Below are 19,196 nucleotides of genomic sequence, written 5' to 3' on the forward strand. Positions count from 1 at the left end.
CCCATTTGATTTCTGCTTCACTTTAAAAATGCCTCCCTTTTAATTCACCTCTCCTTGGGCAGTGGTATAATGCACAAGTCCACATCACCCGAACATGGGGTGCTAAATCCAAGAGAAATTGAAAATCCAGATGGAAGGAAGAGGAAACTACCTCAAAAGATCCCCAAGTTGATTTTATTTTTAAAATACAGTTCTAAAAAATCCTAGCTTCATTTACAGGAGACTCATGGCTGCATGGTTTGCTCAGGACATGGCTTTTCTGTTTGCAACGTTTCAGACTACTGATGATCATGTATTTTATATTAAACCAACTGTTACACTTCAATTCAACAACCACTATAGAATAGGAAGGAGTTAAAAAGAATCAGCAGAGCAAAACTCAGGAGAGCAGTCTGCCCAATTCCCAGTTAAATACCAAAACCACTACCGTACAAGTCAGGCTCTGTCTCTCACTCTTCATGGCCCCATGAAAATTTTATTCCTGGCTACCTAACCAAACAACTCCAGAAGGGTGTAATGAGAACACCCTTTGTCAGACTGACCAATAACTTGGTGCTCACTACAGGAAATAAAACAGCCATAGAACACTGAATATAGTATAGACCTGAAGCAGAATAGTATTGCTATAAAAAGCAAGTGCGCTGCTACCATATCCTCCCAGCTCTTCAGCCCCTGCATATTTATAGAACAGTTCCAAATGCTAGCCACAAGATATGATTATGCAAGAAGGAATTTATCTTGTAGTCCTGATCCAGTACTTACCCTTGATATGGAGCAGAAATGCAGAAATACTCTTCTGCTACTGGCAATGTCTCACTCTATATGCAGATTTTTTGGATTATCTAAGATACTTGTGTTCCACAGGGACAGTGTAAGGAGTCTAGTTAGGAATATGAGGTGGGTTTTTGGTGGCCCTAGGTAAGGTAGCATACCAAAACTATTTCAGCAATTGACTTGAAGGCATACAAATCGTTCATTGGATCTGGCCCGTGTTGAATGTGTTGAAAAGAGCTCTTGCTGAAATTGCTGCAGCTCTACCAACTGTAAATCCATGAGACTGAAAAATTTACCTGCAGCCCACGATGTGCCTGCTTTTCATCTCTTAATTCCCCTATTGTTCTCTTTCTAGCCATCCTGAGCTGGAATAGTCCAGCTAAAATAAAACTGCTGAATGAGAAAAGGATGCAGAAAACATTTGGAGAAGACAGGGTTTGAAGGTCAGCTTTATAAGATCAGAAGAAAGGAGAAAATGAGGAGAAGCATCAGATTCAGGTATTGAGAAAGGAAACATTCAGTACAATGAACATCTTCCTAAGCCATGTGTAAGCCATGACTAAGTATATATTTCAGAAAAGGAAAAACAGAGGTTAGGTTAGGTATTGAATTTTGAGAGTTTGCCCAACTGTAGGAAATCAACACATCTTCTAGAAGGCATAATTACAATAGGATGGAAGAACACATTTTGTCACATCTAGAACCTTTCAAAGTCTACTGAATCCATATTTAAATCTCAACACCTTTTGAATAAAGACTTCCATGTGACTTTGAAAGATTCTGACCTAAAAATCACTGTATAATCTTTGTAAGGACTATTATGGAAGATACTTTTGACAGAAATGCATAGCACGAAGCTTAAATATACCAGTTTCTTATAACTCAACAGAAGAAAACCATCTACTTAACCAAATTTTCTTCTGAATCTCAAGTTACTGCTAGTTCTCCCGAGTTTAGGTTCTACTTAATTCAAGTAACATAAAACCGGCATACATTACAAGAAGATAGGACTCTTTACTATATGATTTTTACCTTGAATTTGTTACCCACACTGATGAAACTGAGTTTCCCAGCTTTTTGTTTGGGATCCTTGTTATTGTTAGTGTTGGCTTCAAACAACTGTCGAACAAACTTATCCTTGGATTCACATATAAGAGATTGAAGGGACATGTGCAAAGCATCATTGTTTTTTTCCACAAATTGCATCTGAAAAGACAACCCAAGAGATAAGAGCACATTTGGTTTACTGTCCAAGTTACTTCACTCTAACTAGAAAACTAAAGGAAACATAGTTACATACTTGATTCAAAAATCAGCAAGAATACGTGGGGTAAATATTCATATATTATTTCAAACAACTTTTCAGCTTAATACACAAAACCCTAATGCCAGAGAAAAAAGACAGTCTTAAATTTAAAGGATGTTGTTGGAATTATGAAACCCAAAGGTTTGATGCCTTTAAAGAGATCAGTTGGTTTTTTGTCAATGACTATCCTCCTTCCATTTCCAGCACTCAGCACATCATCATCACCTGGGAGTTCTAAGAAGCTTAATTCTTCACTGCTTGCAGTACGTATCATTTAAGATCTATTCTGAAATGGGACTTAACATGCACACTTAACTTGGTACATCTACACAATTTGGAAAAAGAAAGGAAAACAGGTTATTTTAGTAGTACTATGACTATTTATGAACACTTGATTTAATAAAACATATTGTCCTTTCCTACAAACTTTACATCTCTGGTTTATTTGAATTGAATCACTAACTTTGAGAATTACAATACATTACATTGAAACTCAGAGATCAATACATTAGTATCCAAATTTCCATTAACAAAATCCTCAATAGTTTTTGGTGCAACTTAATAGAGACTCTGATATTAATGAACAGAAGAGGCAAAGACTACTTTGAAGAAAATTTTCCAGATATCCCATAAAAGCGTGATAAGAATCAAAGGACAAACACAGGTCTCCAAAGTTTCCTTGGGCCATGAAGACACAAGGAATATGAATGCAGCTAAATAAGTGTCCTCACCACAAATCAGACTGAGAACTGCTGAAAGTGTAGTGACAAAAAAACAACAACAACAAAAAAACCTAACAAAACAAAACAAAACACCAACAAAAAACCCCAAATAACAGAAGTACTACGTACTACAAAGCAGCTATTGTGCAAAAGTTTTAAGGTCCAAGCTAAGAAAGTCCCTCTGAGGGAGAGGATAAAGTCAAGCATATTAACAGTTCCTGGACCTCAAATCTGATTAGCTCTGACAGCAGAGTTTATGTGATCAAATCTGTCTCCTCTGCTCCTGAAGACACTCTAAAGCATTATTAGTGTATCATGATGAGGTACATGGTTAAAAATAGAGCACCTGGAACAAAGAAAAATTGGCTCCAATTTTATTGGAATTCCAAATCTCATTTATTATTTTGATATCTACTCTAAGCAACCTCAGAAAAATCATGTAGGTAACACAGAGGCTTCAACTTTCTTATTTTTAAAATGACTCACAGAATGCATCTATTGTAAAACACAATCATTATTCTAGGGAATATTTTGAAGTAAATAAAGACACATCCTTCAAGCACATTTTTTCAATTGTCAAAAGAACCTCTTTGCAAGCAGTGTCCTTCATATATGCTGGAGTAAAAGAGAACAACAAAACATTATAGATCTTCATTTTATCTTAAACTTTTGTTTTCGAAAATTGATGGTCTAGATAACAGCTTCAGGTCTTACAATGTTTTTGTGCAATAAGTAATAGTCAAAAAAGCACAAGAATCTGGAATGTATTTTGAGAGTATTAATTTCAGGTATTTTGTAGTTTTACACAAATGAGTCCATTGCCAGTAGAAAGCCAGCATGACGGGGACTTGTGTACAAGGATAATCATGCTTCCAAAAAGGTACTCTTCACTAACAATACTTTTATATCACACAGTTTATTCTTCTCCCCAGGATGTAAACACCATTTGATGCAAGATTTGCAGTAGATTGTGAATCAATAGATTTAATATGGACACCATTACCTATAGATTTGAAACAAACTTTTACACAAAACATATGTCATTAAAATGGGCTGTAACCTGAAAAGTTAAAACTGTCGATTTTGTCAAATACTCAAAAAATTAGCTGCAAAGGTAAAACATACCAATGCTTAAACTTCTCTTCTGATCACAGAATTGTGTCATTTAAGCTATATGCACTGAAAAAATATAAATGTTCTATAAAACACAATAAACCTAGTGTTCCATAGGTAAAATTACCGTCTCGTAGCATACTGCTCCTGCAAAGTGTCGGATAATAAAGCCTTCATCATCTCTGATATTTCTGTGAACAGCCAATTTAGACTTTCTAGGAATCTGGAATTAAGAAGATGAATTACAAAGAAGTATTGCAATGGAGACTAAGAAAAAGTTTATTCTTAGAATACTACCATGATCTGGCAGGAGCACTAGGTGTTAAAAATCACATTTCCTTTAAGTACAATTGTGCTGATCATTACCATTCCTGTCCAAACCATGATATTCTAAAAACCTAATTTCAAACTCTTCCACACTCTTAAATACATTGCATTCAAAATACAAGTCATCAATATTCCTAATGCCAGCCAGTTGATTTTGGCTTTGCTTTAATCAACACTCTCTATATCATTCATTTGACAGCTGATGAATAGCCTTCTTATATGAATAGGATTAAACAGAAGTTTAAGATACGGCTTTAGATGGTATACCTTAACATGTAAGCACACAGCTGATCATTCACATACCACCAGAATGTTTCATTGCACAGCAATTCAGGTAAACAGGATTAAGCAGAAACTTAACACAAGGTAAACATATGACAATTTTGGTAAATGGATGACAAAAGATGGCTTCCTTTGCTTGCATTTTTTCAGCGTATTTTTTTTATTTCAACACAACTGATGGATATAAATTGCAACAAATTGCCCTAATCTTCCACACACTGCTGTATGTTAAAAAATAAATGACAAAAATATTTTCCTATTATGATTCCTATTTTCATCTCTGAAGTGCTAGCTAGACACTAGACAAATGTTCTCCAAATCAAGCAATTTTTGAAAACAACAAAATAACTCATCTGATATGAAACAATCTAAATTAAAATGTGTTTTTACTTCCTTTTCATAATTTACATGGTAACAAACTTCAAATGTAAGTGAAGAATATGGCTTTAGTTTCAGCAGGATATTAGAATTGCTTGAAGCCTTCAGTGAACTTTTCATCAAATCTAACACTTGTCCTTAACAAAGAGGTACAGACTGTGCAGACTGGGCGGTATGAGACTTCTTACAGAAGATTTTCATTAAATTGAAGTATTACTATCAACTGTTCCAAGAACTGTTTCATTAAAACAAGACAGACAACAAAAATAAACCTACCGAGAGCCTGAAATGGTCCTTGTGTTTTTGATGCACAACTGAAGTAAAATGCTGGTCACTTGGTTGGGGAAGACGATTTTCTTCATCCAAAATATCCAGTACACCTACTAATTTTGCTTCAATCAAATCTATTAATAAAAAATATATTTACGGAAATATATTAAATATATTTTATGAATATATGAAAAATATATAATTATATAAATATACTATATTAAAACATATTCATGAAAATATCAACTCGTATCACCACTGAACATTACACATCTAAAAGGTGCTGATCTGATTTGCTACAAAAGTGCCTATGGAAAGCCATTAAATAAAATACAAGAAGTCATGGCAAATCAATCAATTTGATATGTCTTAATTGGTATGTATAGTATATCCATCAAATCCAGAAGCTCTGACTCTCGTGGAACATGGGAGAAAAAGACAAGGAACCGATTGTTTGATTTGAACTCTTGATCTCAAGCTGAAATTAGTCATCCAAAAGGTGCCTAAGTCTTCTTACAGTAAGATCGTAGGTCTTTATGCGACAATTGCTTCAATTGATGGGGGAGATTTTTAAGCTTTTCAGCCACATTTCACCACAAGTCATAACTAAAAGGTTACTATTTCCATTTGATAACATGATCCAGTGAGAAGCAGAAATTTGTTTCAGGAAAGGCAGACTAGACTTGAGCATACAGTGGTGGTTTCACAACTTTTAACAACAGCATTGCCTTGACCTCTCACATACATATACCAAAGCCCTTGCTTGAAAGCTGACACAAAAATCCATGCTCCTGAAACGATTAGACACAAAATCACAGTTTTGCAAGTTGTTTCCATTCTCTATGAAACTGTTCTTGTAAGAAGAATTTTGACTAGGAACTTTTTCCTGCGGCAAGGATGAAATGCTTGTACTGCAGCAATGCCTATGAACTCTTAAGATTGTTAATTGAATGAGGCTATATATAAAACCATATAATTACTAATGCCATGCATATTTTGCCTCTTCTGCCTGAAGCTTTTTTCCCCATGACAGCAACAAGAAGCTTGACAATTCAAGAAGTACATACCTATACAGTCCTGATTATCTACATAACGAACTTCATTAACCCCCAAGCCTTCTTTCTGGTAAAGTTCTTGTTCCTAAAGTTATTTTTTTTAAAAAGTAATTGAAAAGACAAAACACCACTGTTAATTTTTTTTTTTTACTGATCAAGAAAAAAAATATTTTTATAATAAACATGAAGTAATTTTTAAAAATATAGCATGAATCAACACACACTTGAGAATTTCCTTACACAGCTTAATACTTCCAACTTTAACACCTTAATGATAAGCCTGTTCAATTAAATATTTCCATTAGGTATTAGCGATTATCCAATCTCTGGATACCTCACTTGCGGTTTGCAAAAATCCACATTCTTTTCTGACACAACTAGACGTCACATAATACGGAAACTATGTCAACAGATTTTTTTAAGTGAAACATAATGTGTAATCTTATGAAAAGCAGTGCTACTTTAAGTATCTCTTATTAAAAAATAAAATCCTCAAATATAACAGTAAATACATCATACCTCTTTCAGAATTCTTTCGTTAAAAAATTGTTGCAGTTTTTCATTACAGTAGTTTATGCAGAATTGTTCAAAACTGTTGTGTTCAAAGTACTCTGAAAGACAGAAGTTAAGCTTTTATGATAAAGCACTGTTCCAAGAGTTTAGTAGTAAGAGTTTATTAAGTAGTAAATAAGAAAAGCTTCACAGTGCTAATATTTAAAGATGTGTGCAGATCCATAGCCATTTATTTCAGCAAAATGAAATCTTTTTTAGAGATTTCCAAGTTGTACACAAGGCATCTAAAAATACTACAGCAGATGATATTTCAAAGACAAATGACAGACATTTGGCAGCAAATCAAAGCAAGATGCTACCAAACAGTGAAGTTGTACCAATACATCCTCATGCTTTTATGACACAACAGGATTGCACAGAATATCAAAGCTCTAAAGACCTGAAAACCAAAGGCTGTTCCCCTGGACAACCTTGGCAGGACTCAAGCACATGACAAAACAAGCCCTGTTTTAAATTTCAGTGAGCCAAAGATGGCAAAAGCTTTACAAGAACCATCAAGACCAAAAAGAAAACCCTCCCACTCTTCATTACAGAATTTGTCATTGAATCTTTGGTGGGAAAAAGAAACAACTAGAAATTATTTTAAGCATACTTACCAAAACCAGCTATATCTAGAACTCCAATGAAGAAAGAAGAAGTTTCAAATGGAAAACACTGGTTTACCCTTTTCACTACATGATCAAACAGATGACTATACACAGTTTTAGCCAAGGCATCACGAGCATTGTTTGCTTGTTCCACTTTCAAGGGTACCCTAAAAAAAAACAAGATACAAATCTTATTTTTCAGAATTCCTTACTGTGAAATGCTGAGATTAGACTCTAAACTTAAAAACAGCCTTTCCAATACCATAAATTAGGGCCTGAAAAACCCCCCTGATCTCTAGGCCAAAGCAAGAAACAATCTTGCCAAGTTAGACCATCTTAACTGTAAGAAAGAACAATGTTTTGCTACTATCAGTAGAAATGAGATTTAGATGCTTTCATAATTGTTTATTAGTTAATTATAAATTCTATTGAAAATTTCCAGAGAAGAATATTTAAAATTTATACATCATCATCTATATGACTTGTTTTGTTAGAATGGAGCCCATAGTTGAGTTTTTGCCCTGATATCTTTTCTGCTCCTTACCCCATCACAACAGTGAGGAGGCTGAGGGTGAACAAAAAGCTGAGAGGGGACACAGCTGGGACAGCTTACCCCAGCTGACCCCAACTGACCAAAGGGACATTCCCTATCATATGGCAGCATGGTCAGCAATAAAAACTGATGGAAGAAGAAGGAAAGGGGAATGATGCTATGAGTTTGAAATTCTGTCTTCCCAAGTAACCATTACACTTGATGAAGCCCTGCTATCCTGGGGAGCTGAACACTGACCTCCCAACAGGAAGTGGAGAATGAATTATTGGTTTTGCTTTGCTTGCACGTTCAGCTTTTGCTTTACCTGTTAAACTGTCTTTATCTCAACCCATCTGTTTTCTCCTTTTTACCCTTCCCCATCCCACTGGCACGGAGTAAGGGAGTGGCTATGACGGGCTGAGTTGCCAGCTGGAGTTAAACTACAACTACAGCTTACCCATATTGCATATTTTCCTTCACTTCCCAGAATTCATAAGCACTAAACTAATAATTAATACTTTTTTATTTCTTCAAGGATAATACTTCTGATGCAGAATCGTGAGAGTGATGGACATCACTTTCTACTGTGACTGGTAAGGCATGGAATCAGATTCTCCATTCCCAAAGGACATTTGCAGCTACGTTACATTTGGTAGTAATTAGCTTTAACACACAATCTTGTCTTCCACTCTATCTTAAGGTAATGAGCACTGACAGAAATCTCAGCTTATAAATAGAAGGAAGGTACCTTTGCATTCTGCTCTGATACGTTTAAGAGATCAGAATACTAATTCCTGTCAGCTGCAGACCTATTACATAATATAATACATTAAAATAATTCATGCTTTTCACTTACTTTTTTAAACAACATGACAAACAGTTGTACTGCTAGAGCAGGTATTTACAAAATGGTCCTAGGTTAAAGTAGCAAATTCTGCCACTATTAAGTACAATTCTAAAAGACTGCACCTTGTTGTTAAATTTCATAATATGCAGCAAACACACATGGAAAGAAAATGCAACCCTGCAATGTATTTTGCACAACTAAAAGTTCAGAACCACAAAAAAAATGCTGAAAATGCCCTGAGACAGTAGATACACAAGAACCCCATCACAGAATCCATGTTCAAAACAAGTAGCTTTCTTCTCATGAACTTGCTTTCCCACAGCTCTTCCTTTCTTTGGTCTGCACAAAGAAAAATGAATCTCTTTCTTTCTCTTGTTTCTTGCCTGAACAGGAAAAGATAAATTCTCCTTCCTCCATTTCACCTTCTTCCCCTCTCCTCCATTTATCAGCTACTTGAATGGAACAGAGAAAAAAATTGCCAAATTCAAGAAATTGCCACTTTGGTAAAGCTGCAAGAAAAGCCCTTTTTGGTCTTCATGCCAATTTCTTCAGCAAGGTTTCCAGTGATCTAGAGTTTGAGGCCTAGGGGAAAACATGGATGGGGTAGATTTAGGCTGTGGACAACTCCATGCAGTTCCCAAATGTATTGCAGAACAAATTAACTTTAATTAAAAACATGTATAATTGGCCCGTGATTGACAACAACTTAGGGAGAGACCAGGTGAAGCAATATCCATCAACTACTGTCATCCAATATGGTTACTGGTTCACAACTAAAGTAGCCTGGATGAAATAGCCCTACCTAGCTAAATACTCCACATAATTAAAAAATATAAGCAGCACATTTATAATTCGAGAAAAGCTGAAGTTCAAAATAATGTAGAAAAGTATTTTTTGAAAACGTTTTTCCAATGAACACTTCATTAGCATCACTAAAAAAAAAATTATTTTGGTAAAAAATGTACTGCAAAAGAAGCTGGAGGACCTGGATTGACACAAGTTAATTAATTTCATCCTCTAAAATAACTTAGTTTGTGATGATGGAGTCCCCTGTGAAAGTCTTCTTGGAAAAGAAGAAAGTGAGCAAGAGAGAAGCACAGTAGCACATTTACAGTCTAAAAGAAATACCAGATTTTGAATCCTAACATGTTATTTCTCTCTGTAAACACACTTCACATGGATGGCAAAAACATCATCCAGCAAAGTAATTATTATGGGGTTTTGGGAGACAAGGACAGATAGACATAGTGCAGCTGCCAAGTCCCCCAGGCAGCTCACTGTACGTGAGTATTTAATAAAATTCAGAGAGGTTGCATTTAGCATCACCCTCCTACTGTTCCTTGTTGGCTCCACTGTGCCCAGCAGAACAAAGCCTTTGTTATACTCTGAGCACAGTGATTTCAGCCGAGCTATTTATTCACTGTGACCTATTAGGACTCACATGATCTACTTGCACACAAAAGGTCCCTAAGAAGGAGAGAGAAATTACCAGCTCTTTGGGTTGCTGGAACAAAAAAAAAAAAAAAAACAACAAAAACACACAATGTACTTGTCAGAACTCTAATACTGACAGCAGTCAAATAGTTTCTAAACCACACTACCGTAGAAAAAATGGTGTCTATTTAACAAATATTTAAAATAGTCCAATCTACATTTCTTGTACGTGCAGTAAGCCATGTAAGAAGATTATATTGGTGTATTTATTAGGGTATGTTTGCTTTTAGATGCACAAGTTTAGGAAATGCTAGTGAAAGAGGCTTAATACATTAATCATTGAGATGTTGTAAGGAGTCTGTTGAACTCATTTTTGACACCCCCAAAATAAAACACGGGAAAAATAAGATCTGCTGGCATAAAAATATAGCTCCTTGTGTTTCCAGACTTTTGAAACTGCACAATGCTAATAACACTCCAGGCTTATCAAGGATAAATATGCTGATCAAAAAATCTTTAGTTTTAATCCAAAGTAAACTGAAAGCTGTGACAAAAATTAAGAAACCTTCCTTGACAGTGCCATCTGAGAAGCGATGACATGGTGTGCCTCATAATGGTGGTGGCTTGATCTGTCCCACTAAACATTCTCAAAGGGAAAATATACAGACAAGCCTTATGTATGTTTTACATGTACAACAGCCAAAACTAATCTGTTCTCAAAAGCTGAATCAGCAGTTCACTGAGACCATCTAGTGGGGTGCCATCTGAATCTGACATGGATACATTGTTCAAAGCCCTTCCACTTCCATTTAACACTTTCACTTAAATGCAATGTGAAATTAAGGGTATTCTCAAAAAATGGGCTCTAAAAATACTCAAGTAGAAAAGCAGAAAATCTTGCTAACAAGATTAGCATACAAAATCATTTTCAAAAAATTCGTAATGAAAAAATGCACAAGATATATTTCAGTAAAGGAAATTGGGTGTAGTAAGCTGAAGAGAATTAAAAAATATACACGCAATTTGGAGAATAGCCAGGTAAACAGTAAGTCAACTGAGGAAGATCAGCAATCATTGTGCATTCCAACGTGAATTAGGTAAAAAATGTTATTGCCTTTCAAAACCTGCAGTGTTCATTTTGCCATGCATTACTATGAGTGCCATCTGTACTGTATAATGTGTAATTTCTACTCAAATGTTATCCACAATACTGATAAAGCTTCTCCTGGATGAATATATCAAAGCTTTTGCTGTCAATTTAGACATGGTCTAGGAAAAGAGCAAATAGTAAAAACTTGGTCAATATTTTCCACTGGAGACACTTTTTCCTGCAAGACCGTCATCATCCTACACATTAAGCCAGCAGTGAAGGGAAGAAATTACTTGTAACACTCCATGTCATCTGATAAGGCAGCAAGATGACAATGACCCAAAGTCCCCAATCTCTAGTAACTGGTGGGGGAGAGAGAGGAGGAATTTACATTGGGCAGGAGAAAAGAATTTATTCTTCATAAATGGACTATTGAATGCACGTTTAAGAGATCTAGATCTTGAGCTTTTTACTGAATGAAGAGTAACAACACATCACCCTAGCCCACTCCCCCCAACATTACTTACCGTCACTGCATTACAACTTTTTCCATAATAATAATTTCCGTAATAAATTTCCAAAGACAAAATATGCAAGGAACTTAAACTCCATTAACCCAGATAATTATGAGTTTCATATACTAAACTTTTGGTGTGATGTGAATAAAGTATTTCCAATTCACTAAAACAATCTGATTGTTTCCATATGTCAATAATAAGCACACCCGTATTCTTCCAAGGAGTTAATGTTCATTAGCCTCCTAATTAAAAGATTGATACATTTAGCGGAACACTGAGAATTACTTTTAATGTGCTCAAAACTGCTTAGTCCAAGCTCAGTTTTTGATGTGATGTTTCCTTGGACTCCTGAAAATACTCAACATAGAAAACTAAATGTTAAAGCACACAGATCAGTTGCAGACACCTTAGCTAGCATCCCTGACAGCTTGCATGTTAGGATCAATCTTAGCAAGAAAAAATTTGTGGTGGAAGAGAGGATGTTTTTCATAAATAAAAAGCAACTGTACTTAAAACTCAGTTTTGAAAGAGTCATAAATTTCACAGTTTTGAAATTATATCACCGGTACCAAACTGATTGATTGATTCTTTGCCTTTATTCCTTCCCCATATACATACAGAAATTACTATCTTGCTTTTGTACCGAGAAGTTACCTTGATCATAGTTTCAGAAAAAAAAAAATTTAAAAACCCAAAGTAATGCACTTTCTATCTGTGTTTTTGTGAAACATCATCAACAGTGACAATTAAATAGCAAAAGCAGCAAAAAGCAGCATATTCCTGGATTACCATTTGCAGGGGTGTTATTAAAGTTGACATTTGATTTCAGAAGAATTAGATATGGCAAACACAAGGACACTGATCGCTCAGACCTTAAGAAGGGTGGATATACTGCCCTCTAATTAAAGCATTCCAGCCCCAATTATTACAGGGCAGCACTCACGGGAGCACCGTGCAGCCCTTGTGACAAAGATTCGAGTGTCTTCTGACTTCAGGTACCGCATCAGCATTCCTTGATAGAGGGTATCCGATAAACCTTTCAGCATATCACATTTGCTGTGCAGGCTGTGGATTTAACTGGCTGACTGCTATACTTTCTTTGGCCACACAGCGTACTCACTGACACACGAGAGATTTTACACAACACGGGAGTTGCTTATTCAACGTGCCTAGAAGTGTAAGCCTGCTAGCCTTCAGCACTCTGATTTCTGTACGGCCTGTGCAGGGCGTACCTGTGCTTGGCAAACCTTTGAAAGAAGCGCTTGGGCCGAGGGCACCTCAGTTCACCACGATACCTTGGGTTTTAGCTTTTGTATTTTTCAGAATCTCTGCTGCTTAGTGTGTAACTCTGAAACTTCATATCAGCTGTTACTAAGTTCTTATCACAGGGTAATTAGACAAAACAATCCCTTCCTAGCTAGAGAATCAAGGACGACTGTTACCCAAAAAAGCATAAACAATGGAGAGGGAAAGGGGGCAAGCCAGGGGGCTGAGACTTCATAGCCTGGGGCTGTGGTTGGATAATTGACCCCAAGATGTAGATGAACCAAAACTCATGAAAATGTAAAGACTCGTGACCGGGATCCATCTTGAATGTGATTTGGGTGCAGCCCCGGCCGGGCTCTTGCACTGCGCAAAGCGTATCCTTTCAATAAATACCTATGTTACTCCTTTTGCTCGGGCTAGTCTCTGTTCCAGGGAAGAGCCCCGAACAGCAGCTGGTTAAGCGGGCGCTGGGGCCGCTTGTGCCGGTGTGTGAGAAAGGGCCGGTGCGGAGCCGCCTCCCCCCCCTCCGCCGCCGCGGCCGCACTCACTTGATGACGGTGCCCTTGGCGCCCCCTGCCGTGGTGAGCATGACGCGCGAGGTGAGGCTCCCGCGCAGGTCGTCCTGGTCCAGGCCCAGCAGCGCGGCGCAGCGCTCCAGCGCCGCCTGGCTCCGCGCGCGCGGCGTGCAGCCCCCTGCGGACACACGATTCGCCGTCAGGCTATTCCCCTCCGCCTCTGGAAACCACCTGCTAGCAGCTGGGTTCTCAAAACCTAGAGACACCCCGCCTCGAAACAAACACAAAAATAACACCCCGCCCAAAAACTACGCATGAAATTCTGGATTTCAAGAGCGCTTGAAGCACAAGGCTGCTTGTACGGAAGAACTACCCCAAAATACAAAAGCGCTAACTCCTACAAACTAACGCTAGTGACTTAAAACTTTTGAGCTTAGACGTTCCTGTCATCCTCCAGGCTGTCTTGGTGTGCAGCAGAAGTGCCTGCTAGGGCAGAGTCCCGGCACTTGGATTTTTGAGATAAGGCTCTGTACGTGTCCCAGGTAAACAGCGCAGACGTGCCCTCTCTGCTGCTCTGCACCTGCCTCGGCGCCACGGCTCGGCCAGCAGAGATCTCCAAGGGGAACACCACCCACTTAGTAAAATCTAGCACTTATTTACACGTATTTTCTGTTGCTCGCAGTAGAGCAGCAATAATTTTAGCAGGTCTCTGATAAGAGACTGCCTGGAGCAGCTCAAAAGCACACCCTGTACGAAGACACACAAGATGAAGGATGAACAAAACATGTATTTGGAATTTAGAAGTTCAATACATACATTTACATTTTAGAAGTTCATTGCCATTTTAGAAGTTCAATAATTTATTCCAGAAAAAAATGGGTCTGAATTTCAATATTTAGAGGACATAAGTTCTCTAGTGAGGTTCCTTTCTCTACACCCTGACTTTCCTTATCATCTGTGGTTCCCACTCTTCTTGTTCCTTTTCTCCTCAAACTCACATTTGCACGTCTTTCACTCTTCCACCTTGTCAATGCCTAAGTCACAAAAGCTCACAAAAGGCCCAAACAGTGAAGCTCTCTGGGAAGCTTTCTGTTTTGAGCTACACAAAGCCACTACCCGTCTCTACACCTGCATCACCCAGATTCATTCTCAATTAATTATGTTAATTTCAGTCATCTTCATGAAGGTGACAACAGCATGAACTGACACTGGGGAGGTTCTGATTTGATCTACAGAGTAAGAGGAAAAAAAAACCAAAAAAAACAGAACAACCCACCTCTGTGCCAACCCTAAGGTCACCAGTCTGAATTCAGCACTGGCCCTGATTTGACACATGGGACTAGAGCCCACTCATGATCTCTTCTAAACAGAATGTTTTGTACAGTACTGTGCTGATTCTGTACTTTGGGTCAGGAGCTAGTGAACCTGCAAGGTTAGCACTCATTTAATTCATCATTCAGAACACCTTTTAAAACGTTCTTTGCCAAACTACACCAATAGTTAAATCTACTTGAAGCAGGACCAGGAGGAACCAATTTCACTCTATCTTGCAAGTCGAGATAGACCTAAATACTTATGTTTTCTACTACAGGTGTATTTGTAGTACATCCAGACCCAGAGGAATCAGTCCTTAAGGAATATATGGATAGCAGTTCCCAATTTAGAGAGGCTGATTTCAGTAAAAAGGTAATAAGGACAATTCCCAAATTATTAATTCTCCTTCATCAACCTTCATGCACATTCTTCAATTAAGTCCCAACTACACTTGTACTGCTGCATCTTGTGAGCAACATCTTAAAATTAGGAAGTTATATTTACGTAAGTTTTTGCTGTAAAATTTTTTTCTTCACCTCTCAATATATTAACACGATGTTATTTTTGAAAGCCAAAGGACATAATGCATTTCCCTACAGATGGAGTTGCTAATTTCTAATTTAAGGACATTTTCATGACATTAGAGAGAAGTTGGACTTTAAAGCTATTGTTAAAATACAAGTATTGTTTTAAGACACAAAATGGCTCTTTTCTTTATATCAAACTCTTCACTGAACAAGTTCTTGAACAATTTCAGGGCAAGTCTATTTGCTTTCAGAGCACATAAAGAAGTACAACTTTAAAACAAACAGGTAAACTTGACTTCAAAATGGGATGAATGAAGATTGAAGTACCTATAAACACAAAGAAGCTTTCAAAAGCAGTAATTCACATGCAAAGAAAACATCTCTAATCAAGAGGCATTTCCAGTATTTTTACAAAAAACAATTAATATTTCATCTAACCTGAAGTACTCCCAGCTTCCTCAAAATCGATATTTCCAAGGTGAAGGACACCAGCCACTACTCTAAAAAGGTCAAGTTTTTCTTCATCATCTAGTCCAATCTTTTTCATTGCTGTGCACATTCTGTTGAAATCTCCATGATCATCTAACAGTGGATCCTTCAAGGAACCTTCTTTAAGATACTATAAAACAAGAAAAACCAAGAATTCTGTGTAAATGCTTTAAAGTAAAGTAAATGTAAGCAAATATTTCCAGTCAAGAATAAGTCATAACAAAAAGCATACAAAAGCATGCCAAACTAAGTAGAGATTCGAGTTCTTCATACAATATAGCCTTTGCAAGAACCTTAATTTATTTTAAATTGTTGATGCTTGGAAGCATGATCTTGAATTTCAAAGCAAACTTCAAACTATGTTCAGAAAGCTAGAGAGAATGTGACTGCTAAGGACAAGGGAATATAAGACAATGAGCAGGGGGAAGGAAAACTTTGGCTAAGGGAGCTACTATTGGAGCATTTAATACAAAGGAGTCCTTCTAGCCTCAAGAAGCTGAAAGAAGATGGAGGTCTTTGCAATAGGATGACAGAAGGAGAGGAGCACAGGACTAATCAGCACCAAGAGTTATCCCTATTCTAAACAGACTTATTTAGAGAAATACACTAGTTAACTTTAGGTGGTAATTAAGAAACAGAAAAGTTGTTTGCAGAGGTCTGTGGGTTAGGAGAATGCTAGCTGTGTTCTGAAATACTAATTTAACATTTTGCTGATTTTTCTAATTTAAACACATCAAAAGCGATTTTAGTTATAAACCAGTTTAAATAGTACAAAGTAACACATCTGCATGCAATCAAGAAACTACATGAACATGCACAGACTGAGCTACGTTTTTACACTTATTTTTTAAATGTTTTCAATTCAAAAGAATAATTAACTAAATATAAGCCTTGTTAATGTCAAATAAGCTAACATGATTTTTATCAAAACATAACACCACATGCATCTGAAAAATTCACTTCACACAACATGTAGGCACATCAATAACATTAAACTACATGTTAATTATGTAAAATGATCACCTCATCTTCCTGATAAGGAAAACACAAAAATAATTGAAGTATTAATTAACTATTCCAGCTACTTTTATTCAAATAAACAATCTTAATATTTTTTATAAAAATACAGAGCAAATACTAAATTTCCAACTTAAAAAACCTGAACAAGGCAATATATTTCCTGTTAAAATGGCTATATTAGGTTTAAATATCACTTAACTTTGGGCCTTCAAGCAGATATGGCAGTTATGTCTAAGTACTATGGTATCATATGTTCTGCTACTTCATGTCATATATATTTTCAGAACTATTCTCTGAGTATGTTTTAATTTAGGCAAACACTTATTTCAAATCAAGTCTTCTCTTATTTCAAGTCCATCAGAGGACAAGTTTTATGATGACACCCACCTGTAAATCACATCAATAACAGGAGATTGCACAGATTCATCTTCCAGTAGCAAAAATAAGTGAATGTTGATACTCTTTGCCTACTCATTACAATTCTTCATGAAAGGCAATTTGGGTAAACTGAGGCAAAATTCCCCAGTGCTAGCCTATATGCTTGACAAGAATGAAGTATCAACCAGCTTTCTGCCTCACAGTGATGTCAAGTAAGTATTTTTCTATCTGACCCTCCACCATCCCTGATTTTAGAAAATAGCCTCCATTTAACAACAGAAGACAGGACTACATGCTCAGTGTTACAATAATACAACCACTAAAAATCCAGGAGTAGACTTGACAATGTTGACATGGGCAAAGGAACTATCTATACAGTCTCTCATAGTTGAGCACGAGCTTCAAGACCAAATTATGAAAGAGATGGCATGGACACTTGGTGGAAAGAGGCTCTTGAATAAAGTTTTTTTTTGTATTTTTGTCAGACATACATGCAGCTTACCCTGCCACTGAATCACAAATATGGATTTGATTAAATTTGAAATTTCTTCCAGCCACACAAATGTGAATTTCATACTTTAAGTATGAATATATTAAAATTTTATTAGAGATCAGAGTAGAAGTTTAATTAAGTATTTTAACAACTTCCAATTCATATATACTAAAAATTCAGAACAAATTCTTTAGTATACTCATGTGAACAGCTCAAAGGTTTAAGTGCTACAAATTCTGGTAATTCCAGTTTTAAAAACATAAACAGAGATGGAGCAAGAAGATATAAATGCTTTGACTTTCATCCAGGAAATACCATGCTCTGGCATAACTAGCAGTTAATAGCAAGGAGAAAACAAAAACTTTTTAAAGGGCACTGAGGAGAAGAATATAGTGGTGGCTAGAGGTGAAGTTGCACTACTGATTTATAGAACAGTTTGGAGCATCATTTCAAAACTTCAGGTAGTAAAAATAGCTCCAGAAAAAACATTGCTTCTGACCTATTCTTACCAGTAGTTAAGATTTTTAAAAAGAAAGTTACAAAAGCATTAGATTTTTGTTTTGCACAGAAGACAAGCTGCATCATTAAGTGTTACATTATTACAAGAATGAAGAGGAAACCATTTTATATACACTATTCCATTTGGGAATATATGATGCATGTTAGAACGTATTTCTAGGGCTAAACTCCAAAGCAGAGTTCTGAATACAGCAGCTTTGAGAGTACCCTCTTAGACCTATAAAGATGTGTAAAATGAATTTCATTCCATACTGTAAAATTGTAATCACTTTCAACTCTATCTCCATTACTTAGCAATATAAACTAACTGAAGATACAAACATACCTCAGGACTCTTGCGATTTTGCAAAATCTGCTTGTCTGTTTCTTTGTTAGCGAAGAATCTGGTACAGCCTCGATTTAAATACTGTAACAATAAAAAAGTGGAAATGTGTACTTAAAGAGAGAAGTAAGGAAAACATGTACTTTTATTTAAGGCTTCCCCTACATGGCTTGATTTATCCATTTGATACAAACAACGTAATAAGTGCTCATAATTAATTCCTTGGAAATGTATTTTTTTGCATCTACAAAATTAACAAACTGCAACAGTACAAAACTTCTATTGAAACTTTCTTGATTTTGACAACTAAAATACTTTTTGACACAATGGGATATTCATTAAGTCACACAGTATTTTCTTACTTTTTGATTCTATTAAATCTATTCAAGGAGCCCAGGATCATATAAAAGACAACCAAAATTAGGAACCAAAAAATTACTTTTATGGCCTATATGTAATAGGAAACTACTAATTTTTCCTCACCAAATATTTCTATAGGTAGTAGGAAACACAGTGTATTAAAAAGCCTGAAGAATATTTAAAGC

General features: G+C 36.4%; 1 protein-coding gene across 4 annotated transcripts in view; it reads right to left on the reverse strand.

Annotated features, from left to right (window-relative positions):
* The window catches only part of MYO6 (myosin VI), a 103,118-nt gene that overhangs the window by 30,621 nt on the left and 53,301 nt on the right, over positions 1-19,196 (reverse strand). For all 4 annotated transcript variants that reach the window (XM_014870203.2, XM_088162138.1, XM_014870201.2 and 1 more), the window contains exons 10-18: positions 18,655-18,735; positions 15,869-16,049; positions 13,623-13,767; positions 7,397-7,554; positions 6,747-6,838; positions 6,240-6,312; positions 5,179-5,306; positions 4,043-4,138; positions 1,807-1,980 (exon numbers count right to left, since the gene is read on the reverse strand). In XM_014870203.2, coding sequence (XP_014725689.1) covers positions 1,807-1,980; positions 4,043-4,138; positions 5,179-5,306; positions 6,240-6,312; positions 6,747-6,838; positions 7,397-7,554; positions 13,623-13,767; positions 15,869-16,049; positions 18,655-18,735 — 1,128 coding nt within the window. The remainder of the gene's footprint in view (positions 1-1,806; positions 1,981-4,042; positions 4,139-5,178; positions 5,307-6,239; positions 6,313-6,746; positions 6,839-7,396; positions 7,555-13,622; positions 13,768-15,868; positions 16,050-18,654; positions 18,736-19,196) is intronic.

The sequence above is a fragment of the Sturnus vulgaris genome, chromosome 3 (assembly GCF_052056855.1).
Source record: "Sturnus vulgaris isolate bStuVul1 chromosome 3, bStuVul1.hap1, whole genome shotgun sequence".
Lineage (NCBI taxonomy): Eukaryota > Metazoa > Chordata > Aves > Passeriformes > Sturnidae > Sturnus > Sturnus vulgaris.